The sequence below is a fragment of the Heteronotia binoei genome, chromosome 21 (assembly GCF_032191835.1).
Source record: "Heteronotia binoei isolate CCM8104 ecotype False Entrance Well chromosome 21, APGP_CSIRO_Hbin_v1, whole genome shotgun sequence".
NCBI lineage: Eukaryota > Metazoa > Chordata > Lepidosauria > Squamata > Gekkonidae > Heteronotia > Heteronotia binoei.
In genome coordinates, this window is record NC_083243.1 from 173,616,713 (window position 1) to 173,644,534 (window position 27,822).

The following is a 27,822-nucleotide window of genomic DNA, read 5'->3' on the forward strand; positions in this document are numbered from 1 at the left end:
TGACTTTGATGGACCAAGAGAGGTCTGATTCAGTATAAGGCAGCTTCATATGTTCATATGTTCCCTTGCAAGATCCCATAACTATTTCATTAAAAGTCCCAAGATTGTAATGGTGCTCACTTGACCAAATCAGACATGCACTCCTATCAGCCCTGTACAGCAATGTTTTAGGGCAATGGCTGAGCCAAGACTGGGGCTTCCAGCGAGGCTATAGCTATCATGCCGTGAGACTGACTTACCGCTTTGAGTTCTCTCTCATGGAAGAAGTGTGGCAGCAGGAATCGGCGCAGCGGGACTGTCATGATCAGAACAAATGGGAAAGCCAGTGATGCTATAGTAGATTTCACTACCCACAGCAGCACTATGCAGGCTAACTGGATACACGTGAAGAGGTTCATCCGCCATGTCTTCACCTAGGAGACAAGCCAGCCAAGTGATGTGCCCTCCTTTTGCTAGGTCATCTTGTAAACACTGTACCAGGCCCTGAAGACAATGTCCCTTTCTCTTCCAGGGGACAGATGCTGATAAGCCAGTGTAGAACAGCTGCCAATAAGTGGTCTTTTCTGTCCTATGTTAACTCAGCTAGTCATTGAGTGGCCTCACCCATTACCACCTCCATCCACTCTCTTTAGCCACATGATTCCACGCTTGGCTGTAGCAGAAGTCACATTAGCCACTGCTATGCATCCTATTGTTCCAAACACATAATTTAACAGAACAGGACTTGGCAGTGGAAACCCCTGAACAATCTACCCAAGCCCTTATGCGACAGCCTTGCTTCAGAACTTGAGTCCTTGAATGGGTTTGGCAGCCTCCCATTGGAACCTTGGATTGAACTCTTTAACTATGTAATGTTTGTGCATGAGCTCAGATCCATGGACTGCACCTCCTGTAGGAGCATGCCACTCACCATTGAAGCTAATCATTGAGTGGCCTCACCCATTACCACCTCCATCCACTCTCTTGCCGATGAGTGGACGTGTCCCTCCACCTCTGTCACTGCCCCTACCTTGACGACGTAGACATGATCAGGGTGGTGCTTGGATGGCATGAAGATGAGAAGGAGCCGCTCATAGAGCTGGATGCCGGTCAATGATGTCACGCCCATATACAGGAAAATCCCAAACAGGACAGCCAATGGGATCTGACGCAACACATTCCCCATGACTATGGACAGACCTGCAAGAGCAGAACACAGTTTTACATTCTCTTTCTCACTGAAGTGTATCCAGACCTCATGATGAGAACCTGGAGCTATGTTTGCCAATGCCATATAGCTGCACTTCCGTGCATACGTTGGCCTGGTGCTTGTAAAGTATCATCATGTCTGAAGGGACAAAAGAGTCTGTTGATTCAACCCTTTACATTGTCATTGCCCTTTACAGGAACACCTACCCATGGGCCCTAGCTCCTATACTGTTCAAGCCACAGTAAACAACAAACGGAGGGAGCTGGTATTCCAAAGACTAAATGCCTAAAGAGTAAATGGATCTGGAAAACTAAAGCAAAAATAGCTTAAGACGCACTCATCTGCTTAAAGGAATAAGCTTTTCTGTATGGACCTCACCAACAAGGCCAGCGATGAGCATTCCCGTCACACGTTGTTCTTTCACTTCTTCGATCTTTGGCTTCTCACCAGGTGCAATTGACTTGCTCATGACAGTGAGGGCATTGACATGGGTGATGGAACGGACAGTGGCGGCTGTAAGCCAAGGCAGCCCGAAAAGGGCACAGAGCCCTCCCATTGTACCAATGAGTAGCAAGTCCAAATGGAAGCCTGACCCCTTCAGCAACTTCCGTTCCTTCTTGCTGACAATCAGGCTGTAAAAGAAAGGGTGGGCAAGATGTACATGATTTATAAGGGCAAGCCTAATGCTCTGTAGCTGCCTAGAGGGAAGCATACATTATATGCAGTAGGCATGTTTTGAATTTGTTTGCAGTAGCTCTGCAGATACAGAGAGCAAACACTGCACAGGGAACAGCAGAGAACCCTCACTTGTTTAAATTATTTTTATTATTTGAATTGATATTCCACCATCCCCAAAACAGGATCATGGCATATTACAATCAAGTTAAAACATCAAATGGATACAATCAAGTAAAACCACATTAAAACAGCACCATTAAGATGTATAACAACATGGTTTCTATCTGGTGCCACTGGGTCAAATTTAAGTAAATCTGGGCCTTAAATGATGGTTAGCAGATGGTTTTAGTGGACACCCACTGCCTCAGCCAAAGGCCTGGCGGAACAGCTCCATTTGATAGGCCCTGTGGAATGGCAGTAAGGTCCCACGGGGCCCTGATCTCGACTGGAGTATTTGCCTTATGAACAGCAAGCACAAATGAAGTTAAGAGCCTAGAGGACTACATATGCTGGAGGAGTCCAGCCTCTTGATGCTGTCTTCCAGTCCCATCCACTTTTCCCAATGGCAGTTACGGCAACTCTTTCATACACGCTTTGTGATAGATGAGGAATTAGCCACTCCACAGAACGAAGATCTGGCACTTACGTGGTAATCTGGGTCTCCATGAAAATCAGAATTAAGACCAGCAAAGCTGGGATGGCAGAGGCCAGCATCATCCAGATAGGGAAAGTCTGCTTGCTGCCTAAGGGATGGATGAACCAACCACGTTTGTCCGGGGCTGTAACTGACAGCACTGAAGGAACATTCAGCTTCTGTGGTGAGAGCACAAAATGTACAGGGAAGGAAACCAAATCTTTGTTTTGTTTGTGGAATAGGTGTACTGTACATGCCCACACCCTCAATACCAAGCTGTACATTGTTTATATGCTTCCCCAGGAAGGCTGGAATGTACCTAGAATGTAATTCAAACTTAGCCACTAGGCCTCACGTGGAGGGACTTGGGAGGGGGGAGCCTTTATCAAAATGATAGTTTTGGTATTTTAAGAACCTCATATCATGTTACACTGCTCAGTAGGCTTGCTGCGCTGGTCTTAAAATTAATTGGTATCTTAAGTGACACAGGAATGTCCACAGGTATCTAACCCATTGCTCAACAACTCTGTGCGATGCTTATTGGCCAGAGTGTATATAAACTGCTGAGACTGATTCAATAAATACAAAAGCTGTGTCGCTATAATAAAGCAAAGAAAGTGTCAGAGTAAGGAAACTATTACAATTTGCAGGTGGCCAAAAAGGCCAAGGCAGGCACCAATTCAGTCAGCAGTAGTAGGCAGGATGATGCTCTAGGCGGAACAAGTCTGCCGCCACAAAGTGGTAACCTGGAGGAAGAAGAGCCCACAGCCTTGTTGGCTAGCAGCCCTCAGCACAAGAACGGGGTGTGAATGTCAGCTAGAGGGTTATTAACTAGGCGATAAATAATAAAGCCCCACCATAGTCACTGTCTTGAAATGCCCCAGGTAAGGGTATGGGTTCCCCTTTTTCCCTCGGCAACAATGGGCTCATTCTGCATGCCTAATATTTTTTATTTTTATTTATTTATATTTCGATTTATATCCCGCCCTTCCCACCGAGGTGGCTCAGGGCGGCTAAGGCCACTGCTAAGGCCACTGCTGCATTTGATTATGTAAAAGGTGACCATTGATGTGTGTTTGGATAAATGAATGTAGAAAACTGTATATTCAGAAAAGTCACATAAACAGATGAAAGAATTATCTACCAGTTTAGTGTAGGTCAGTACTGAACTGAAGTTTGTGCAGCTGGGTCCTATCCTATGCTTCTCGTTGTCCCCGGGGCCAAAGGAAGCCCCCCTGAAATCTACTAGGGACAGGGCCTTCTCTGTAATGGCCCCTTCCTGGTGGAACCAGCTGCCGGAAGAGGTGAGGCCCCTGCGGGACCTTGCCCAGTTCCGCAGGGCCTGCAAGACAGCCCTCTTCCGGCTGGCTTATAGCTAACCGGCATCCGAAACTGAGTGTAGTTTTATTAGACCGCTGTATGTTTTTTAATGTTTTTAACTGTGTAAATTGTGTATAATGTTTAAATTTTTATATTTTTATGTTAGATTTTATATGCTGTAAGCCGCCCTGAGCCACTTGGTGGGAAGGGCGGGATATAAATCATAAATAAACTAAACTATGCATGTTTGCGTGGAAGTTATCTGTTTGTTTCATATTTATATACAGCTTCTCCTAAATAAAACTCAAAGTGGTTTCCATACCCAAAATCCTCTATGGAATAATTAAGTTAAAATCAACATCTTAAAACCACTAAGGGCTCAAATAAAGCCACATTTGGCCAAAGGCCCTCCGACATACCTCTGCTTTGCATTCCTTTCTGAATTGCAGAAAGAATGGTACATGTAGCCTGCAAATCATTTGGCAGCTCATTCCACAGGGCTGCCAATTCTGAGTTGGGAAATACTCAGACATTTGTGGGTAGATTTGAACCTGGGTCTCCCAAATCATAGTTTGACACTCTAACTGTTACACAACACTGATTCTCCCACCACACAAATGGATGTCCCTGCATGATTGCTCATTCCAGCACAACATGCCTCACAGTAGGCCCTCAAAACTGTTGTTAGCCGCCCTGAGCCTGCCTAGGCGGGGAGGGCGGGATATAAATAAAATTATTATTATTATTATTATTATTATTATTATTATTATTATTATTATTATTATTATTATTATTATTATTATTATCATCATCATCATCATCAATAGAGTTGCCAGGTCAGTGTTGCAAATACTTGGGAGATTTTGGAGGTGGATCTGAGAGAGGGGGGGGAGCAGATCTCTGCCAGCTGGAGATCAGCTGTGAAAGCAGGAGATCTCCAGGCCCCACCTGGAGGCTGGCAACCCTAGCCCCTCAACCTTGTTTGTTCTTTGCTTGGATGCCTTACTTCATTATACATTTTATACTAAAACTGAGAAGGCAGAAATGTTGGCATCCACATGCACAATGACAAGCTTGAAGTTCCAGCACTCTGAAAAACTGTCTATCTCCCATCTCTCTTTGTCTGGTACAGGTTTGGACATACAACACCTACCTGTGTATATGTATCAGTAATGGTGTAGTCTAACAGAACCATAACAAGGATGGAGATAGGGATCCCAAAATCACCAATGATTCGCCGTGCCTGCAAGGCAAGCATGGAGGAGAAAAGTGGGTCATGAACTGGTTGGAGATGACGTTGCAGAGCTCAGACTCTGGTACACCCCCACCTAGGCTACATCCTGGCTTCCTTCCATCCCATGAAGAATGGCTTATGGCAAAAAAAGGACAGCTCTGCCATACGTTCCTTGTCAGGGGGATAGTGAAACAACATAAATTGCTTCAGATGGTGGAAAGATTCCTGACTCATCTTTCCACCTCTGTACTGCCAACCTCTGACACTCTCCTGTTTCCTCATAAGTCACATCATAGGGAGATGACAGGCCATATTTTAAAGGATCTGAGGCTTCTGAAGAATGCTTAGGCAGAATTTAGATTGTAGTGGCACTTGAGCCTCAAGATATTTATAAAGACAGGACTTCTGGGGGAGGAAAATGCCGAACTGAGCTGCTTCTCATAATGGGAGCAGACTGGAACTTCTGTTCGGGGTAGTGGAAGGCAAATTAATGCCTACTGCCTACTTTTCTCAGTTAGAGAATAGTCCAAGATATGCACAGAAAACTTTGAGGAGATTTACCTTGGCTAAAGGGGAGTCCCGGGGGGGGGGGGCTCCTTTGAGGTTTGAGGGGGTCTCCGGGAAGAGTTGCATTTTCATCATCTGCAGAAGTTCTCAGAGTCATTTATTTGACATAAGCTCGACAGAATCCTAACCTTCTTGGTCATTATTAAACATCTAAAGCTACACAAGACCCGTGTGGATCTGGATAACTGGCAGAAAAGGTACAGATTACTATCTTTCATTCCGGGACTATTTACAGTTAAACAGAAGGTGGAAATTGGAAATCTAGAAAGCTTGGAAGAAGAAGGGAGGAAGAGGTGAAATTTGGACTTTGTAAATTTAAAGGACAGTGCTAAAAAGTGGAAAGGAATTTATTGTTTGGTCTACTTGCGGTTTTGAAAAAAGAGCACCATCGTCACAGACCTGCAGTACATACAATCAACACAGGAAGTATGTCAAGTATCGTGAGATCTCTCTACCAGTGAAAACGGGATTTGGTGGCAAGTAAAGCAGGAAGTAGTAGATGAAAAGCCTACTCTAGGACTATAATACCATAGCGAAACATCGGCAGCCATTGCAAGGAGGTCAAAATTAAAATAATATTTTTAAAGTGTTTGGGACATTAAAATTTGTTGGAACTAATTGAGGTGACAGCAAGAAGATAAATACTATTGGACATATTGTTTATAATGGACGTTAGAAGCCTTTAAAAGAAAAAAGAAATTTTTTTTTTGAGAGAAGTAAAAAGTCACAACTGCCATTTTGAAGGATTTAAAAATTTTAAAAATTAATATCTCGGTCTAGGAAGCTCTGAGGATGGCAAAATTAGGCTTGTTGTAAAAAGCAAGGTCTAATCTTTTGAACCTGATAGTTAAACTTGAAATTGGCGAGATCAAAATTTTCGGTGTATTTTAAATGTCAGAACACAAGCAAACCCGTGCAAGGGCTACTTCATTGAAGAAAATGCAGGATCAATTAGAGGCAATGGAGGCCAGAATGATGAAAGGCATGAAAGAGATGATAACTGTATCTAAAAAAGAAATTATAGAAGAGATTTAAAAAAATATTGAAGATCGCAGAAATAAGACAGAGGAAACATCTAAGAAAGTGCAGGAGGTAGAAGGGAGAATGAAAGTACATGATTCCACCTTGTTGAAAATACAAGAAAAAGTGGCAATCCATGACTGCAAATTGATGGAGACTCAGACACATCTGAGAGGAGTACCTGAGAAGGAAGATGGTGATTTGAAAGAATATATAATAAAAATAATTGCAGAATTTTTGGAAGAAGATCCTGAAGAGACTAAGAATATGTATGATTATATGTACAGAGTGAACTCACTTTATGCAAAGAAAAAATAATTTACCAAGAGATGTTGTCATAAGATATATGACAAAAGAAATGGTGGGAAAGATCATGAACAGAAACTTTGAAAAGACATTGATAGTGGGAGGCAGCAGAGTAAGAATCATGAAGGAGTTGCCAAGGCAAGTGATAAATGATAGAAGAACTTATAAAAAACTGACAGAAAAATTACGGGAAAATGAAATGAGGTATAGATGGCTAATACCAGAAGGTTTGAGCTTTGAACTTCAGGGGAAAAGAACCACAATTACAAATGCTCAGGAACTGCGTAGATTTTATGAAGAACATAAAGAATTTGCACCATGATGGATTACAAATTATTGTCTTGGAATGTAAATGGACTAAATTCACCACAAAAAAGAAGGGCAACCTTTCATTGGATTAAAAAGCAAAATTGCAATATAGTTTGTTTACAAGAAGTGCATATTAAACAAAAAGATTACAAATTTTTATGGAATAAACAATTGGGACTAGAATTTTATTCATTGGCTGAACAGAAGAAAAGGGGAGTGATTTTTTTATATTAAACAAGAATTGGAGCCGAAATTAGTGTTTAAAGATAAAGATGGAAGATTTGTAGCAGTAGAAATAATATTAAATGCAAAAAAAAGTTGTTATTGGGATTGTATGCACCAAATGGTGCAAAGGATGCTTTTTAAAAAAACATTACACAACAATTTGATGAACTGATTTATGACCAAGTTTTGATAATGGGGGGCTTTAATGGAACAATTAAGAATACACTGGATAGATCTGGGGGTAAAAAAAATAATAATAAAGAAGGAAAATTGCCAAAGTCTTTTTTTTAATTGGTCAAACAAGAAAATTTGGAGGATATATGGAGGAAATTTAACCCTGAAGTGCGAGGCTATACCTTTTTTTCAGCAAGGCATAAAACTTTTTCCAGAATTGACATGTTGTGGGGCACTAAAGACTTAGGCCTTATTACAAAGAAAATAGAGATTTTACCTAAAATTGGGGCTGACCATAACCCAATAATGTGGATTACAAAATTGTCTAAAAAGTTGAGAAGATGGAGATTGAATGAAGATTTACTACAGAATAAAGAAATAGTGACATTTCTAGAAAATGAAACTAAAGCTTTCTTCCAAATAAACGATAAAGAGGATATAGAATCTCAGACGGTCTGGGATGCTTATAAAGCAGTAATGAGAGGAATATTGATTACATTGAATAACAAAGATAAGAGGGCAAAAGAAAAACAGATGTTGGACATTCAAAATGAAATAAAGAAAAAAGAAGGGGAGTTGAAAAAAAGGCCAGGGATAAAAGAAAATTATAAGGGAAATTACAATATTACAAATGCAAATGAGATATTTGTTAAATAAAGAATTGTAATGGAATGTGAAAAGATTGCAGCAGAAATCTTTTGAGGGTGCAAATAAACCTGGAAAATTATGTCCCGCACTTCAGGGTTATTATGCCAAGTTGTTTAAAGGTGTTAAAATAAATAAAGAAAAGATAGATGAGTATTTACAAAAGATAAAAATAGAACCCTTAACAGAAAATATGTGAAAAGTTTTGAATGATCCAATTGAAAAAATAGAAATTGAAGCAGCAATTAATGCAATGAAAAATGGGAAGGCACCTGGGCCAGATGGATATACAGCTAAATTCTTTAAAACCTTTAAAGAGGAGTTAATCCCGAAATTGCAGAATTTGATGAACATGATAAGAATAAAAGGGAAAATACCAAACACATGGAAGGAAGCTGTTATTTCGTTGATTCCAAAGGAAGATAGAGATGTCACGAATGTAAAAAATTATAGACCAATTTCGTTGTTTAAAAATAACTATGAGAAGCTATGGCGTAAAATGGATGAAGATATGTCAAAATGGAATAAACTTAATTTGTCATTGCTATGTAGAATAGCTGCAATTAAAATGAATATTCTACCAAGAATAATGTATTTGTTTCAAACTATTCCGATTGTGAAAGATAGTAAACAATTTGATAAATGACGAAGAAAAATTTCAGAATTTGTGTGGGCTGGGAAGAAACCAAGGATTAAAATGAAAATTTTGAGAGATGCAAAGGAGAGAGGTGGATTTTAGTTACCGAATTTAAAATTATATCAAGAAGCAGTTTGTTTAGTGTGGATAAAGGAATGGATAATGCTGTTAAATAGAAAACTCTTAGCGTTGGAAGGTCATGGAAATAAATTTGGCTGGCACACGTATTTGTATTATGGAAAAAAGAAGATGGACCGTTTTTTCTCTCACCATTATATAAGAAATAATTTGTTGAATACATGGATGAAATATAAGAAATATGGAGATGAGAGAAGACCGTTATGGATAGTTCCAGCTGAAGTAATAAAAATAACGGCTGACATCGGTGAAGAAAAGTGGTTGTCATATAATCAATTATTAAAAATACAAAGTGGCAAAATAGAAATGAAAACTGCTGAAGAGCTGAATAATAAATATGATTGGTTTCAAATGCAACAAATAAAGAGTTTGGAGGATAATATCAAAATTGAAGGAATAAGAAAAGAACAAACAGACAATGAAAAATTAATTTCAAAAATATATAAATTACTTTTTAAATGGTCTACAGAGGATGAAGTAGTGAAATCTCAAATGATTAAATGGGCAATTAATGTAAATAAAGAAATACAGATGGAAACTTGGGAATACTTGTAGAAGAATTCTATGAAGCTTTCGACGTGTCATAGTATTAAAGAGAACTGTTTTAAAATGATGTACAGATGGTATATAACTCCTAAAAATTGGCAAAGATGAACAAGATGCCAGATAGATGTTGGAAATGTAAAAAACATGAAGGTTCTTTCTACCATATGTGGTGGACTTGTGAAAGAGCAAAAAAGTATTGGCAGATGATTCAACAAGAAATTTCTAAGATCTTGGGATATGAATTTAAGAAAGTTACAGAGACTTTTCTGTTGGGATTACAAATGGAAACATTTCCAAAAGAAGATGGAACTATAACTTGGTACTTGCTTTCAGCTGCTAGGACATTATATGCGCAGTTGTGGAAGCAAGAAAAAATACCAGAGAAATGGGACTGGATTGTAAAAGTTATGACATGGAGTGAAATGGACAAATTAACAAGAATTCTATGATTTAGAAGTTTTTAAGATGGAGTGGAAAAAGTTCAAAAGATATGTAGAAAAAGAATGGAAAGTAAAAGGACATTGGCCAATTTTTGATAATGATTAAGTTTTAGAAAAAAGGAGAATATTAATTTTTTGTTTTTATAAATTAAGGGTACCTTTAAATATTAATATTTTAAGTAAATAACACCGGCGGGGGTCAAGTAACGGGGGGAGGGGTGGGTAGAAAGTAATATATGGGATAGATAAAAGAAGTTATTAATAATGCAAGAAATATAACTTGTTACCATATGTTACTAAATAAAATTGTTTTTACCAAAATATATTTATAAAGACAGGTTGGACTCGAGAATACCATTTTTTCCTCCAACTATTTCTTAAACTAAGCTAGGTTGACAAACTATAGACCAGGGGTATTCAACATGATGCCCCTAGGCTCCATAGGACTCATGAACACCTTTTCTGATGTCTCCAAAGTGTTTTTAGAAAGTAGGCACGGCCAGGTGGGGTTATTGCCCAGAAAGGCTTCTGATTGGCTGCACATAATTTTAAAAAATGAACTTTTGATGGCAGCAGTCACCTCATTATGCCTGTAAGGCAAGCATGGGGGAGAAAAGTGGGTCATGAGCTGGCTGGAGATGACGTTGCAGAGCTCAGACTCCAGTAAAACTGCACAAAGATCTTCATGTGATTGAAGATAAGCTGTGGCAGCCATTTTGTGAATTGCCCCATCCCCTGTGACAGCCATTTTGTGCAGCCTGTTTGTAGCCCCACCACTCTGTGTCAGAATTACAATGGTGCCTATGGACTCAAAAAGGTTGGGGACTCCTGCTATAAAAGAAAGGTTGCTTCCAAAAGGTAATTCTACTTCCTATCTATATATGGTGCACAAAGATATACACGAAGAACAAACCACTTCACTGGATGTGTAGAATGGAGATGGCAGACACTCCATCCAAAAGGGTTTGAGGCCAGACCTCAGTCTCACCTTTCCTCCCAGGAAACGGCTGTTCTTAAACTTGCGCATGAAGAAGGCAATGAAGAAGGTTCCCAGCATGAGGATAAGGGACAGGAGGGCAGTGTTGGGTTGCATCTGAGTGTCGAGGGATGTGGAATCAGATGACAATATGCTGGCATTCAGACTACTCTGATTTGGTGGGTAGGATCTAAGCAGTGGATGCTCTGTAAATATCTGGGGAAATAGCACAAAAAAACCCCACACCCATCCGGTAAAGCAAATGGATTTATAAACAGAGGCAGCAAGGGAGAAAGAAGAAGCAATAGCTGGCCAAGAGCCACAAACTTACAGTTTACCCAATAGCAGAAGTAGCCAAACAACCAGTCCTGTATTGCTGAGAAGGCTTACCTTGTAGAGCTTGTAGAATGTTTCATAGATGAAGATAAGGGAGATGAGGAAGGCAAAAATCTCCTGGGTGAAGGGGGAGATGTAGCGCACTAGGAAACTCCCCTCAGCAGCCACAATGATGACAATGAAGACAATGAGCCATAGGCCAATCCACACCCGGCCTGTCAGATATTCAATGCCCTGGCTATGGCAGAACTGAGGATAATAGAGATAAGGAGACATATTGAACATCTTTTCTCCTCTTTCATCTCCTCTTCTTAGCCCATTTACAGTGGAATCTTAAGCAGGGTTACACCCTTCTAAGATTCTTGACTTCCATGGATTTAGAAGTAAACCTGCATCACCCAACAAGAGGAACATAGCCAGCATTAAGCCTATATTGTGGCCTACCAGGTATTCGGCAAGCCTTCTGTTCTGGCAATCCACAGTGTATACGAAAAACAGATGGTTTCTAAAGATGTAGTTGGTTGCCTTATATGGCTGGAGAGGTGTTTTGTGTAGGGTTGCCAATCCCCAGGTGGGGGCAGGGGATCCCCCGGTTTGGAGGCCCTCCCCCCGCTTCAGGGTCATCAGAAAGCGGGGGGAGGGGAGGGAAATGTCTGCTGGGAACTCTGTTATTCCCTATGGAGATTTATTCCCATAGAAAATCATGGAGAATTGATCCATGGGTATCTGGGGCTCTGGGGGGGCCTGTTTTTTGGGGTAGAGGCACCAAATTTTCAATATAGCATCTAGTGCCTCTCCCCAAAATACCCACCAAGTTTCAAAAAGATTGGACCAGGGGGTCCAACTCTGTGAGCCCCAAAAGAAGGTGCCCCTATCCTTCATTATTTCCTATGGAAGGAAGGCATTGAAAAGGTGTGCGGTCCCTTTAAATGTGATGGTCAGAACTCCCTTTGGAGTTCAATTATGCTTGTCACAGCCTTGATCTTGGTTCCACCCCTAATGTCTCCTGGCTCCACCCCCCAAAGCCCCCAGATATTTCTTGAATTGGACTTGGCAACCCTAGCTTTGTGGCTAGTGGGTCACAGCCATTATCAGCTCCATGGCTTGTGGGTGTGGGAAGTACCATACAGACCAGCAAGAAAGGCCACATCCTGTATGAAGTGAAATGTTTATCCATATTATCTGAACCTACCCAAGATGTTTTGGTGCATTTGTATATTATCCAGTCCCCTATATACCGTATTCTAATGTAGCATGAATACACTTCAGTAAACCATGCATTCCTCACTTCAGCTACCGAAAAACTTTCTGAGCTCTGTAAGTGACACTCGGTGGGAAAGTGCCCATGCTAGCAATGGTAACAAAGTGCAGAGATAACAAGCAACAGCAGCAGGGTTGGCCAGGGACAGCTCCTTCTGCCCACCGTTAAAGAATGAGACAGATGATGCCTCCTTGGTCAGAGTCATTCATGCAGCATCCATTATTAAAAAGGCAGCTACATTCCCTACAAATTTAGTGGTTCTTTCTGATCTGGGCATATTAATAAAAGATCATCACACTTACCAATTAGCCACAAATTCATAGCCTCACATGTTGCAGGAGAGAACTGGCTTAACTGGGGTTGGTGATGATATGACAAAGGACTGGGACACTCCCTTACATTCTGGAGCACATTAAACCTCAGAGATCGTGATTTTACTTTTAAGCCACCTTGGACATTTTCTTTTTAACTAAATAATGGCATATCAATATTTCTAAATAAAATAAACCAAGATGCCCATTTTAGATGTGACTTGAGCTGTTTGATTGGGTAGTCGTTTTGGTTTGAAGCAGCAGAATAAAGTTTTAGTTCAGTGGACCCTTTAAGACCAACAAAATTTGATTCTGGGTATAAGCTTTAACACTCAAGACTTTGTTGGTCTTAAAGGTGCAACTGAACTCATACTTGAGCAGTTTGTTAGCTTGTGAGAACAACGTGGGTGTCGAATAGAATGGTAAACTACTTACATAAAGTGCTCCCTGGGGCATGAACATCTTATTTGTCACTAACTCAGTTAAAATCACTTCAGTGCAGGTGAGAGCCACTTCACACAAACAGCTTCTCACATCATTCTACTTCCATGCTGATAATGACAGCAAACATAACACTCAAGGAATGTGCGAGCTAGGTTAGCCCCAAGGTGGACAAAAATATAGGCAGAGTGCCATGGCTTTTTTTGTGTGTGGTGATATTCACCAGTACCAAGTACCAGCACCTTTGGGGGAGGGCTCTCCCAAGTCCTGAGGGGAAACTGGTAGAAATCAGTGCATTCTGAGTATTGAATCCTTTTTCCCCAGGGGAAAAAAAATACACTGGACAGCACCACAGGGACCCCTCGGTTACAATGTGGAGCAATAGGTGGAACGTGTATGGGGAAGGGACAATGTAGAACAAAGCAGGAAACTAGATTACAGGTACCTTGTAAAAAGCCTCCTCAAAGACCAGCAGGGGCCCTGAGAAGCCAATGACAAGGAGAGGCTGAGCACTCAGCAGAGAAAAGAGCATGCCCAGTACTGAAGTAGAGATGATCAACTCCGAGACGCCCATGAGACCCTCTGTCTTCTCACCTGCAGAGAAACAGCAATGTTTCTGGGACACCCTGCAGGGTGGCAGACAGAAACATACACATACCTCTATCCCTGATGAATGAGGCTCAACAAATCATAAACTTTTCTCCTTATAGCTACTGAGAAGGAGTCTTTCCTTGAACAGGCAACCTAATACAAAGCAAATACGGACAGACAATGAACCTTGTGAATAAATGCCTTTTTTTCCCTCCTGGGAGGTTTGAGATGAGCAGAATCTACATTGTGCATTTTAAAAGGTTTTTTCCCCCACTCCAGAGAGAGAACAGGCAGGGGAAGAGGAAGTCAATTCAGTTACTTCCCACATGTACCTTAGCTCACCTTCATACAAAGTCTAATAGATCTAGCAGGAGATATAATGGGTGGGTTAAGCCTCCTGTTCCCTTCTCCAACCAGGGAACAGAGATTTGGAGAAATTAAATGCTAGCTAGAGGAACACCAGGAAGGCAATGTCCTGGAGATCTACAGGAAAAGCCTCTTTGACTTGGCATGGAGAAACAGATAAGATAAAAATTCCTTGCAGCAGGAAGGAGGTCTCTTTTCCTTGGGTGCTGAGTCCATGAGCACACACAGACCTCTCCACTGGGAAGTAGGGTTGCCAGGTCTGTATTGGAAAATCTCCAGGCAATGTCCTGGAGATCTACAGGAAAAGCCTCTTTGACTTGGCATGGAGAAACAGATAAGATAAAAATTCCTTGCAGCAGGAAGGAGGTCTCTTTTCCTTGGGTGCTGAGTCCATGAGCACACACAGACCTCTTCACTGGGAAGTAGGGCTGCCAGGTCTGTATTGGAAAATACCTAGAGACTTTGGAGGTGGATCCAGGAGAGGGTGGGGTTTGGGGAGGGGATGGGCCTCAGCATGGTACAATGCCTTAGAGTCCACCCTTTAAAGCAGTCGTTTTCTCCAGAAGAGCTGATTTTTGCTGGAGATCAGTTGTAAAAGCGGAAGATCTCCAGACCCCATCTGGAGGCTGGCAACCCTATCAGTGGGAAGACAGTCATTGACCATGTGTTTGCCTAAAAAGCTGTAGCAAGCTTCAAGGTAATTGAAACTCTGCAGAGAGTTAAAGAGCCTGTCCTAAATTTTAACATCTGATAGGGCGTGTATACAGAAGGACAGAGGTATTTTCAGTTCCCCCCATTTCCTTTGTATTCCTTTCTCAGTCTGGTGCTGTTCTAAAAGTATGTCTGTGAACATTTTCTTTTTAATAATACTTTATAACTTTTTGTGCTGGGAGTGGTTCTCTGTACCACATAGACCTCCACTGTTTCGGACACATTTTTTTTTAAAGGAGCGCTGGGGGAAGACAGTCAGTTGGCAAGTGGCTATTCTTCCAGGCAGTAACTGCCCCCGTGGTGTCCAGTTGCTGGGCAGCAGGAGTCACAGAGGCAAGGCCTCCAAAACTGGAAGGGAAGCTGAGAGTCCTCACCCTAGATCCACCCACTGCTGTTATAGGGGTCAGACACAGGATAGTCCCACATGCATAGAATGGAAAGCCCCAGAGCCAGGCAAAAGTGAAATGGGATGCAGCCAAACGCATCTGGACACAGCAAGAGCCAAACTCAGCTCAGCCACTTGGCCAGCATGGACACAAGCATGGATGAACTAATCCCAGCTACTTAGCTAGCACAGGCACAAGCAGAAATTGACCTAATCTCACCCACCCACCTGGCCAGCAGAGGCAGAAAGGAACCTGCTTGAGCAGAGAATGGGGAGGGGGAGGGGGGGACTTGTTACCTAGCAGTCCCCCAAAGGTGATGGCAGGAGAGAGAGCAGCGAAGTAGATGAATAGCACAGCTGCGAGGCACTGGCTGTGCAGGGCATCTCTGATGTCACTCAGATACTTGGGGTACCTGCGCTTTATGTCCCGCACCAAACCGCCAAAGAAAATGCCAGTACGTTTCAGAGGATCATCCTCCTCCTCAACCTCGTCTTCCTCCTCAGCTTTCACCTCACACAACTCTGGAAAGACATGAGCAGCATGGCAGTGGAACAGGGGAAAGAGAAACCAGAATCCTTTACACTCAAGACCAGTTCCACCAGACAGCTGGCTGCATCTCAGGTCCTCTGACTTACCTCTAGTATCCTTGTGCAGGGGTACCTGCACTGGGTCTTTTTTGAGCTGAGGCAGGGGCAGCACATAGACTTCATAAACCCTTACCCACCCTACCCAGGACATGAAGTAGGAACTCTGAGTGCAAAAGGCAGGGAGAGAAGAGACCTTTGGCTTCCTGAACTTGACCTTCTTTGGTAGTTTTCTTTTGTTCTCGCTCTTTCCTCTTTCGCAGGAGCTCCTTCTGGAATGTGGCAACTGACTTGAACAAACCCTTTCCCTCCATCTCTGAAGGGGGGATGACAATACTACAGTCAAGGAACTCGTTGATGGCATTGAGCAGGTCCTGGCGATCATCTGCCATGTAAGCAGCTTCATGGAAATGCTGTCAACCAAAGAGGGAACATAGTCAGTGAGCAGGGATAGTTGCAGGTTTGGGGTACCCTGGAGAGAATATGCCCATGCCTCCCTGCCTGCCCGCTGTTAATTTCCCCACTTACAACCCCTTCCCATCCACTTGCCTGTGAGTTCCTTCCCCAACTCACCCACAAGCCCTTCCACCATCTGAGCTCCCAGCCAAACACCCCCTTCCCCCTGTGGTACAGAGAAAGGCATGTAGACAGGAGTGCGGGTGGAAGTAGGGCTGCCAAGCCCCTGGTCCGGGCGGAGGAGGTTCCCAACCCACATTGGGCTGGTGGGGGGAACCTCCCCTGATGTTGTTGGTACAATGACGTCACCAGGAAGTGACGTCATCGCGCTGGCGATGTTGCGCAGCAGCCGCTTTAGGCATCTCTGGGAAAACTCTACGGTTTTCCCAGAAACACCTAGAGCGGCCGTGAGCGACATCGCTGGCACGATGTCACTTCCGGTTGACATCGGTGCGTCCCCCACACACTCTGTGCACACATGGCAAAGGTTCCCTGCTGGGCAACGCTGGGGACTTGGCAACCCTAGTGGTAAGAGAATTTGCAAGCAAGTGAGCAGGGCCAGGGGTATGTGGCAGTGGGCCTGCCAGAACTCCTGGGTCCTAGCAGGTGCCTCACCATAGAGTTTGCTACCACTAGCCTTGTCAATGAGGCAGAGAGTAGCCTATCATGTATTCCTTGTCTTCCTGAATATCACTGCTTAGGCTCAAACTGGGCCCTCCATCTCATGTTCAAATCGAATATCTGTCCAATGGCAGGGTCTTGCAGTTATCATCTCAATTTCAATTGATAATCTAATGTGGTCCAGAGTCATGGCAACAGCACACATTCCATTTGTTCCTATGTGCTGCCCCTGGTAAACCATCATCCCAGCTATGCCTTTATGGGAGATTTTGAAGATGGCCACTTAAAAGTTTATTATTGTGTCCATGTGTCTACCAGAGCCACCATTCTTTCAAGAGTCTCTGGAAGTTAAATTGAATAGTTTTTTACTCAATTTCACGTGCACATAAATGTACACAGGTGATCTCTGACACCATCTAGTGTACAGCCTCATATTTCACAGATTGCAGCTGACAAGGTTCCTTTTTGAAATGAGAAGCATACTATATATTTTTCTACCATATCTTTAGCAAAAAAGAATACCCTCTTTTTTTTAAACCATGTAACTTTCCATCCAATTATCTAAACAAGAATAAGGTAGAGTCCAGGCGCACCTTTAAGACCAACAAAGTTTTATTCAAGGTATGAGCTTTTGTGTGCACGCACACTTCTTCAGATATAATGAAATGGAAGAAAACCATTCAAGCTTAGAGGCTGAACAGCAAATTAGCACATGACATGATCAAGATGTTTTAAGATACGTGGAGACAAAACAGTAGAAATAAGTTAAGTGTATGTGGTCAACAGCTGTATGGGAACAACAGGTGAAGCAGTAAATATGTCAAGACAAGAGATAAATGTGTAAAATAATATTTTCTAATTATGGGAAGTAAGCAGATTTCTTTGCAACGCCACATTCCTCTCCTCTCAAGCATGAAGGTAATGGACAGCATTTTTTTCCTCTTTCGTTGGGGTGGTGTGCCGTGTTATGTAGGAATATATATTTCCATTTTCATTGCATTACATTACAGTCACTATATGTTCTAAATACTATTCCTATATATTGTTCTATAGAGGCATCATGTCCAAAAAATATATTAGAATGGTTCTCTTCCATTACGTTATATCTGAAGAACGGTGTATGCATACAAAAGCTCATATCTTGAATAATACTTCGTTGGTCTTAAAGGTGGCGCTGGACTCTTAAATGTATTCTATTGCTTCAGACCAACATCAATGTTCCCTCTAAGCTGCAGAGTCTTGTGAGCAAAAATTCTACTTTGTGAGCTACTGGCGTTAAAGTTGTGAGCGACTGCATCAATTATTGTGCTCTGGGGTCATCCTTCCTGAGCTAAGACAAAAATGTGTGAGCTGGAGGCTAAAAATTTGTGAGCTAGCTCACGCTAACTCAGTTTAGAGGGAACACTGCTGCCCATTTGGATTTATCTAAACTCAATGCCAGTGCACTGCTTCCTTTCTCTCCCACTAATAACTGCTTAAATGTTGCTGAATGTGTTTGAATTGACTTATAAGTACAATTGAATCCATTGGGAGATTAAACGTTCTAACAGACATTCCTCTTCTTAAAAGAAGAAAATTGCTATGGTCAGGTTTCTAGCACACCTACTTCAGAAGTAAATAATCACAATGTTTAGCAGGAGAAGAGTCATCAGGAACGCTTAGCAGTGGAGAGACACTGGAGAGTGGGTGATCCTTGTTATGAAAGCCAGGATGTAACAAGTGTAATGTGACTGTTCCTATTGTCATGATGGAGAGAGTTAAAAATGTGGCTCTTGAGCTGTTTTAGGCTTTTGTGAGGACATGTCCACAACATCTTTCTCTTTTCTTTGTTCTACACTTATATCAGAAGTGTAGGGAAACTGGACCCACATGTAGTATAAGATGGCATTCTTCCCGTAAGGACTAAATAGCCTATGCAGAGCCAAATTCAAAGTTCTGGCTTTGACTTTTAAAGCCCTACATAACCTGGGATTAAGGTATCTCAAGAACTGGTTTCTTCCATGGTAACCTACCAGGTTATCATCATCATCTGCTCTTTTGTAAGCACCCACACTGTCTGAAGCATGATAAGTAACACCAGCAAGTCTGTTCTGGCTCCACAGTTATGGAACATCCAACAAAAAATGTCCACCATCTCTTGATTATTTATGGCTGCCAGCCTCCTAGTGGGCCCTAGGGATCTGCTCTTCAGTCTGCAGCTCCTCTGAAGAAAATGGCTACTTTGGAGGTTGGGATATATGGCATTTTACCCCACAAGTCCCTCCCCTCCCCAAACCCCACCCTCACAGGCTTCACCCACAAATCTCTAGGTATTTCCCAACTGCCATTCCACCAGAGGGACTCTGGGACTTGACCTGCCTGCTTTGTACGACGTAATTTTCACTGCATTCTATTCTATTGTGCTTGTTTGTGCTCTTTATGAAGGCAGCCATCTTCTACTTTTTTTGTTCCTGTGGTTTATATTGTACAGGATTTCTTTTAACCTTTGATTTTAAGCAACTCTGGAGATCCTACTGAATGAGAGGGCGGGATGAATATATTTTCTATAAATAAATAACTCTCTGCATCTGTTGTGGAAGGGCAAGTGTAGGCCAAACAGAAATCATTACCAGAGGATCCATCCACAAGAGGAAAATGACTGGAGGCAGAGGGAAGAGAGTTCACAATCTAGGAACGTTGGGTCAAGAGCCTGACTGCTGCAGGCATAAGGCTTGGCTTATGCAACTGACCAATCATGGTTCTTCTGGCTACCAAGGCAGTCCACATGTACCCTTCTGCTACTAAGGTTCTGAAAGGACACCTAATGGTGCCCATGCTGCTGAGTGCCCTTTGTGTGGCTTACTGGGCTAATAAAAGCCTAGAAATCTGGTTATCCTAACAAGTGTTCTGTTTCATAGCATGATGAATGAAATCCATGGAAACTTTATAATTTATTCCGTTTGATAAACATTCTTATGATGTCTATATGGGAAATTAGCACATGTCTATAGTTATATGATTCTGTGTTATATTCTTATAAAAAGGTCATGGGAGGGAAACTACATATACCTCCATAAAGTCTCAGCTGTGCAGAGGAGTAAAAAAACCTGAGCTAGCTGAAACTTTGCACAAAGCTGAGAATATCCCTTCCTCATCCCCCCTGCCCACCCCCAATTGCCTTACAGCATCATTTGGCACCTCAGTTGATGAGGTGAGGAGCAGAACAGTCAAAGATGGGAGCTAGGGAAATCTGGGAAGGATGCCAACAAGTCTAATGAATGATGCCATGAAGGAATCCTATAGGGCACCTGAGCAATTTCCAGGTTACCACCAGTCACCTGCCATCTAAAAGTTGCTTTATAGTTCAGTATTAAATACTTCACCGTTTGCTGGATGACCTGATTGAAATTAGTAGCTACTGTGTACCACCTACAGTTTTCCAGAGCTGCTGGGCAGCATATGCATCCAGAAGTGTGGGTGGTGGAGCATTAGAGATGCCAGCCTCCAAGTATGGCCTGGGGAAGACCTCCTGGAATTATATCACATCTCCAGACTAAAGAGATCACTTCCCCTGGAGGAAATGGATGCTTTGGTGGATGAACTCTATGGCATTGTATCCTACAGAGGCCCCTGTCTTCCCCAGGCTGCACTCCCAAATCTCCAGGAGTTTTCCAACCTGGAGCTGGCAACCCAACCCCTCTGTCCCTTGCCAGTGGCTGCAGTGGGATGGGATACCTGGTAACGCTACAAAGCACTCACAAGTGAGTGGGCAGAGGGGTCAGTGGCAGGGAGCCCCACCAAAAACCTTGGGCCCCAAGCAGGTGCCCCACTTTAGGGAACGCTGATGCCAGCTCTGCTAACTGGGCAAGCAAGGTTAATATTGCCACCAGGGCCTGCCAGCACCAGCTGCATGATTCACCTAGGTCAGGTGGCAGCACAACTCACCTGGATGATACCTTTTGCTCATTTAAGCCAGTCTACCTCCCCCCTACCAGGTTCAGGAGGCTCAGAAGAGGCAACCCCTCCAGGCCTTTTCCAAGTGGCCATAATGGCCAATCCACTCTTGCTCAGCATCCATTTTGCTACCACTATCCAGGCTCCATCCAGAACTAGCTCCTACTACTCACCTTGTCCGACATGAGTGTGGAGATGGATCGCCCAATCTCATGATAATCCAGGTTTGTCTGGCTCGGCCCCAACAAGACAAAGATGAAACGAACAGGAATTGGAACCTCCAGGACTGACTCCAGAAAAACAGCCTCATTTAAACGGACAAAAGCCATTGTCGGCTGTTCAAGGAATTGAACGCAACCTGCCAAGAAGGTAAGAATAAAACCATGCAAATCAGTCTGGATGCTATGAGCCTATGACAACAGAAAGCAGTGCTAGGGGACTGCTGCTTAACCTCATGGCACTTATACTGCAGGGATCTATCTTGTCCCGCATGCTGTGTTACATCTATGTGAAGCCACTAGGAGGCTATCGGGGGATCTGAAGTGAGGCACCACACAGATTACACCCAGATCTGTTTTTCCTTTAACAGCAGAATTAGGTGAGTCTATGGGAGTCCTGAAGGTCTGGAAAAATTAAGGAGATGATGAGGGCTCTGTCCAGACAAAGTGGACTTTACACAGGCTTTTAACTAAGGGTTTGAACTTTCAATTGCTTTTTACAACCTGCTTCTACCTTAAGGCACAAGAGACCTAGCAGGAAGGCTTGGTAAGGAAACAGGTCTGCAGAACATGCCTGATCTTTTGAAGAAACAACAGCCACAAAAGTAAGGGGGCAACTGAAGAGGTTGCGTACTGTTCCATGATCCTTTTTTCTGATAATTTCTTTCGTACAGATTGTAGACACAGGGGCTGCAATTTTGGCATATGGGGAAGCGAGGGGTGCTTAAATATTTCTCCTTACTCCCTTTGCTTACCAAGAATCTTCACCACCCAAGCTGCTTTTACTCCTGCTGGGACAAACTTATGCTATCTGTAAGAAAAAAACCTCAGTAAAAAAAATAATGGCGTGCGTGCTCTTATAATACCAGTGTTATGCTGCTACACTGGGCCCTGCTCATTGCTTCTGTATAGACTTTAGGTTAGGAAAGGTATTCCTTACCAACAAGCACCACGGTAGCCTCAGCATCAATGGGGATTTTCTCCATCAGCTTGAGGTATTTGCCACGGTGTCCCTCAGAATTGTGAATGTGCACGTTTTTCTGTCTCAGCAACAAAGAGTGTCATTAGACAGGACTCCCTCTCTAGGCCATTTACATTCCATACTGCTGGAGAGACACTTGGCTTGAATGGATGAATGTGCCATAAAAAGGCAGAGGCTGTCTTCTGGTCACTGAAGTCCAGCAGAGCAGCCCTTAATCCCCCTGTCAGTTCTTTCTGTCTCCACACACATCCATTCATGTCAAGACAAGTTTATGGATTGGTTGTTCCAGCATACGACATAACTACAATTTATCCAGAAATATTCAGAGCCATACAAGATACCACCTAGGAGATCTGTAATGTGGATATTCCATGTTTTTTTTAAAAAGGGAGGGGGTGATTTGGATTGGAACAATAGCCTATGTTTCATGCCATTTTAAAATCCGAGTACCCCTCTCCTTTCCCCAAGCTGCTATTTAGTCCACAGAAATAAATAATGAGTACATGTATGCATTTTCCTCTATTTCAAGGAGGAATTCTGCATCAGGAAAATGATGCAGGGGAAGGGATTAAGCCCACATGCCCTTAGCTGCTTTTACTTTTTTCAAAAACTATGGGAAATTCTCATCATGGATTTTCTGGGCCATGTTTTGTTTAGCTCTCGTGCGTTTGTTCTCAGGTTTCAGAAAAGTTTTAATGCTGATTATGCATATATCTTTTTGTCCCACTTCCCGTTCAGTGCCATATCTCTGGTTTCTCTGTTCTGACTACCAGAAGAATAAATTATGTTGAAATACATTGCATTTTGCCTCATAATTTACCTAAGACATAGTCAGCTGCGGGACGGAGAACACTGACATCTTTATTTTTTCTTTACCGCACACAGCCTTGGTAGTGAAAGGTACTCATGCTTTCCTTTTGTTCATGCACCTTTAAATCTGCTTATTTTTTTAAAAAGCCCCTATCTCTTTTCCTTGTTTACCTCTCTGTAGTCAGGGTCATGGATTCTGGGTTCTGTCATCTCAATGTGCTCTTCACCCATCAATGGTGTGCAAGTGTCGACTGTGTGGTTATGGTTGTGGTGGTGGTTTCCTATCACAGAGTTCATACTAGAGGCAGACTGGTTCCGAGGAAAGAATCCCTCCTTCTCATCATTGGGGTGGCTGAGGAAGCAATGCAACTCTTAAATGGGCGATAGGATCTTGGCTAGCTTTCCCTGGCTAGGAGTGATTGCTGCTCTGCGGTTGCCCAGAGCAGGACCAAAGTGAGGGAAACATTGCATCTGCACAGGATTTGTCTCTCACAGGAGTTGTGGGGGAGGAAGGTAAAGGAGATTGTGAGCCGATCTGAGACTCTTCGGAGTGGAGGGCGGGATATAAACCCAATATCATCATCTTCTTCTTCTTCTCCAGACTGGTAGATCCATCTACCAGTGGAGGGACAGTAGCTCAGTGATAGAGCATCTATATCTATATCTGTCATACCCACAGAATTAAATCCTTTCTCTCCCTGATCTCTGTTTCTCCAACTCTTTGACAAGCACCCACCTGTGCTTAAGTAGTAGGGCCCGCAGCACATTGGCTCTGTCTTCAGCCTTGATCTGGTCTGAGATTATCATGGTCTCTACCACCAGGTGAGCAATGCCAGGTAATGTTGTTTGCTCCAAGTCCAGCAGAACAGCTCCTGGAATCAGAAAGGCCAATAGGTTTCAAGGGAGTAAACTAAGACATTTCTCAGATCCATTCTTGCCTGCTGTCCCTTCTCTTGTTCAAAAGAATATTTATCTCATGCTTTAGCAGCTTGAAATATCTGTCTGATGGGAAAATTCTAGGCTATTCAAGAGTCTGGAGAATGGTGCTGCTAACACACATATAGATGTGCACCCTACTGCATAGGATTTCAGCCACTTACAGTGCAATTCAAAGCAAAGTTACACCTTCCAAGTTCACTTGAAGTCATTGAGCTGAGAAGAGTGTAACTCTCTTTAGGACTTCACTGTTGAATTTCTGAGGGAACTGAGGAGAGCCAGTTTGGTGTAGTGGAGAGCCAGTTTGGTGTAGTGGTTAAGTGTGCGGACTCTTATCTGGGAGAACCGGGTTTGATTCCCCACTCCTCCACTTGCACCTGCTAGCATGGCCTTGGGTCAGCCATAGCTCTGGCAGAGGTTGTCCTTGAAAGGGCAGCTGCTGTGAGAGCCCTCTCAAGCCCCACCCGCCTCACAAGGTGTCTGTTGTGGGGGAGGAAGGTAAAGGAGATTGTGAGCCGCTCTGAGACTCTTCGGAGTGGAGGGCGGGATATAAATCCAATATCTTCATCTACCTCACAGGGTGTCTGTTGTGGGGGAGGAAGGTAAAGGAGATTGTGAGCCGCTCTGAGACTCTTCAGCGTGGAGGGCGGGATATAAATCCAATATCTTCATCTACCTCACAGGGTGTCTGTTGTGGGGGAGGAAGGTAAAGGAGATTGTGAGCCGCTCTGAGACTCTTTGGAGTGGAGGGCGGGATATAAATACAATATCTTCTTGGGCCTGTGTTTCTTATGCAAAAAAAGAAAGAAAAGAAACTGAGGAGCAAACTTTAATCTACAACCCCTTGGACTCTTTCTTGAACCAAGACTGCAGTGTTGCACACCCAGCTGCAGGACCTGCATGAAGAAAATGAATCCAGCAGTTAGATTATGTTGGTCCTAACTCTAAGTCCTTCTCTTTCCTTGAACTTCCAAAGCAAGACTTGAGAAATCTTGTGGATTTGTTTCTGTTCATAGGCTGGAATATAGCCTTGCCAGAGCTTTGTCAGCACAGACATCAGGTCAACTTTTGGTCCAGTGTCAGTTACTCACCATGGGCAATTGTCTTCCTAAGCTCCAAAAGACTGCGAAAAGAGAGTGAGGCCACATGAGGCTTCCCCCAGCGTGCTGTGTCTTCTTCTACATCTTCCTCAAATTTGATCCAGCGGGCTGTCTCCTTCCAGTGCATATCCTGGTTCTTATCCACCACTAGTTCATTCAGCTCCACAAATATCTGCCAGAGCAGGAAAAGTGACAAGCCTGACACATGAATTATAAGCACATACACCAGTCCTTTGCTGCTTGTCTGAGGATGTTCCTTCTTAAGATGTTCACACCAAAGTCCTTTTATCATCACAGGGATGCCATGGGGATGATGTGGTACCCATAATGTAGCTCAGCCTGCCTAGTCTTAGAGATCCTGCCAAAGACAGACTATTCAGGAGCTGCTAGCTCTGAAGCAAATGAGACCCTGCTTTCCTCTTTCTATCAGGACCAGGGTGTGCAGACTGTGAGTCTAATGCATGAAGGGCATACAGAGCCCATGGAGGTCTAGACGAGCTTCAGAGCATCCCAAAGGCTCTTTCAGATGTGCTCTAATGCTCCAGAAAAAACATACAAGCTAGCAGTTCTTTTCATGAAAAATAAGAGCCTTTGCACCAAGGACCAGGGAACACAGAATTTGCTAACTGATCATGGCTAGTTATTGCCATGATCAGTTAGCAAACACCTCATTCTATGAACTTGGCTGCCAGAAATCCATTCTACCTTTGGGGCGTTCAGTACTCCTACCAGTAACTATTGCCATTACCTCTGAAAGAAGCAGAAGAAACATGCCTAGCACATGCTAACAATTTCCAACATGGTTCACACATTGAAAATGATTATGATACCTCATGAGGCTTCCGGTCAAGCTTTTTCTTTTTCTTCTTTCTCTTGACTGATTGTGAGGAGAAAGACTTTTTGCTAGCTCTGGTAGTCTGGTTCCGGGATGGTTTCTTAACCAGATGTCTCCTTACTCCTGGGTTGTCTTCAAAACGATGGCCTGTGATAAAGACAGAGTAGGAAAGAGAGCAAATGAAGAGATTAATGAAAATGTGCTATTATTACTTTGGCTAAAGCTGTACATTCCCCATGATTGCAACATATGAGCTTAGTTTTGGTAATGGCCATGTTTTCAGATTCTTTTATTTCCTCTGGAGGGACAGGAGGCCAGTCAGGTAAATCAGCTAGAGGAAAATCAGATGGTTCAGCACAAGTTAGATCTTGATGGAACAGAACTGAGAAGTGCTGAAACCAAAATAAGAGGAAATGGCAGGCATAGATGGGTCATCGGCCTGGAATGCACCCAAGACTATGGCCCAGAACTTATTAGAATTTTTTAAGGTAGTAGCATGGTATAGCTTTTTCCATTGAGTTTTAATATAATTGTGCCTCGTGGTGCAACTGAGTCTTAAGCACAAAGTATTGTGATGGCAAGGTTGAGGCCTTTGAATTGCGGTATTGATTGTAAACTCTCATATCTTTTAAAGAGTAAATAAAACAGCTTACCATGTATGCAAGCATTTAAACACAGAACACTGTCTTATACTGAGTCAGTTTAATTGCTGCTTTTATTTTCTCTGAGTCAGAAGGAGGAGGAGACTGGATTTATATCATGCCTTTCACTACCCAAAGAAGTCACAGTGTAATCTCCTTTCCCTTCCCCTCCCCGCAACGGACACCCTGTGAGGTAGGTGGGGCTGAGAGAACTTTCCAATAACTGTTCTTGAGCAGAAGAGCTCTAAGAGAACTATGACTGACCCAAGGTCACTCTAGCAGTTGGATGTGGATGAGTGGGGAATCAAACCCAGTTCTCCCAGATAAGAGTCTGTGCACTTAATCACTACACCAACTGGGTTTCAGTGGAAAGTAGAATTCAAGTAGAATTCAAATATGAAAATGATGGAACTTCTGCCTTGTTTAATGCTAGACTAGTTGAGAATTCTGAAGCTAATCCAGATACCATGTGCCTTCTATCTATTTCTCATCCTCATTTAACACACAATGGAGTATGAAATGTAAATATAAATGTTTAAATATAAAGCTGGGAGTTTATCTTCTCCTCCATTATCTGGTCCCTTGGAAGGAACATTTTAGATCCTAAACTGCTGTCAGGATCTTACTTTTTGGAAATCTGGGCCACTAAATTAAATATAAATAAAATCTCTACTGAGCCACAGGGTTTTCTCCTCCATTGGCTGCATCTCTGATGGGAGGCCTGCTGACAATTGATTCCCACCCCATCCCCCATTTTCTGTAGCACAAAGCGAACAAAAACCAGTATCCATTTATTGATATTAAAGCACTTGGGTTGTGTAGCTCCTATTGAGAGACACTGTTTGTATTTCTGTGTGAAGCCGGACACATTTTACCTGCAAATTGTGTAGGTGAGTGATACAAGTGTGTATGTGAATAGAATTAGTAGGACAAGCATTATAACTATGTAGAGTAATCCTGGTTATGTTCATTTGTTTCTTATATTTGTGAGCCCTTCCCCAGTCTGATCTTGCCTGGCATATTCCTGGAGAAGGTGACCCATAAAGTTATTACCGTTCAGCAGAATGGGATCTGACTTTGGTAGTGTGGCAATCTGCTCAAGATCAGCCAGTACCCCAGCGGTAGGGTTGCCAAGTCCAATTCAAGAAATATCTGGGGACTTTGGGGATGGAGCCAGGAGACTTTGGGGGTGGAGCCAGGAGACATTGGGGGCAGAGCCAGCAGCAAGGGTGTGACAAGCATCATTGAACTCCAAGGGAGTTCTG

The 27,822-nt window shown here is 42.9% G+C and overlaps 1 protein-coding gene across 1 annotated transcript in view; it reads right to left on the bottom strand.

Moving 5' to 3' along the window:
* SLC4A3 (solute carrier family 4 member 3) overlaps positions 1–27,822 on the bottom strand; it is a 66,420-nt gene that overhangs the window by 597 nt on the left and 38,001 nt on the right. Inside the window, exons 7-22 of the mRNA XM_060261928.1 lie at positions 25,912–26,063; positions 25,073–25,253; positions 23,782–23,917; positions 23,217–23,397; positions 22,194–22,293; positions 21,209–21,393; positions 16,222–16,438; positions 15,738–15,962; positions 13,833–13,981; positions 11,429–11,623; positions 11,051–11,254; positions 4,975–5,064; positions 2,514–2,680; positions 1,568–1,821; positions 1,010–1,179; positions 240–413 (exon numbers count right to left, since the gene is read on the bottom strand). Of these exons, the coding sequence (XP_060117911.1) occupies positions 240–413; positions 1,010–1,179; positions 1,568–1,821; positions 2,514–2,680; positions 4,975–5,064; positions 11,051–11,254; positions 11,429–11,623; positions 13,833–13,981; positions 15,738–15,962; positions 16,222–16,438; positions 21,209–21,393; positions 22,194–22,293; positions 23,217–23,397; positions 23,782–23,917; positions 25,073–25,253; positions 25,912–26,063 (2,780 nt within the window). The remainder of the gene's footprint in view (positions 1–239; positions 414–1,009; positions 1,180–1,567; positions 1,822–2,513; positions 2,681–4,974; positions 5,065–11,050; positions 11,255–11,428; positions 11,624–13,832; positions 13,982–15,737; positions 15,963–16,221; positions 16,439–21,208; positions 21,394–22,193; positions 22,294–23,216; positions 23,398–23,781; positions 23,918–25,072; positions 25,254–25,911; positions 26,064–27,822) is intronic.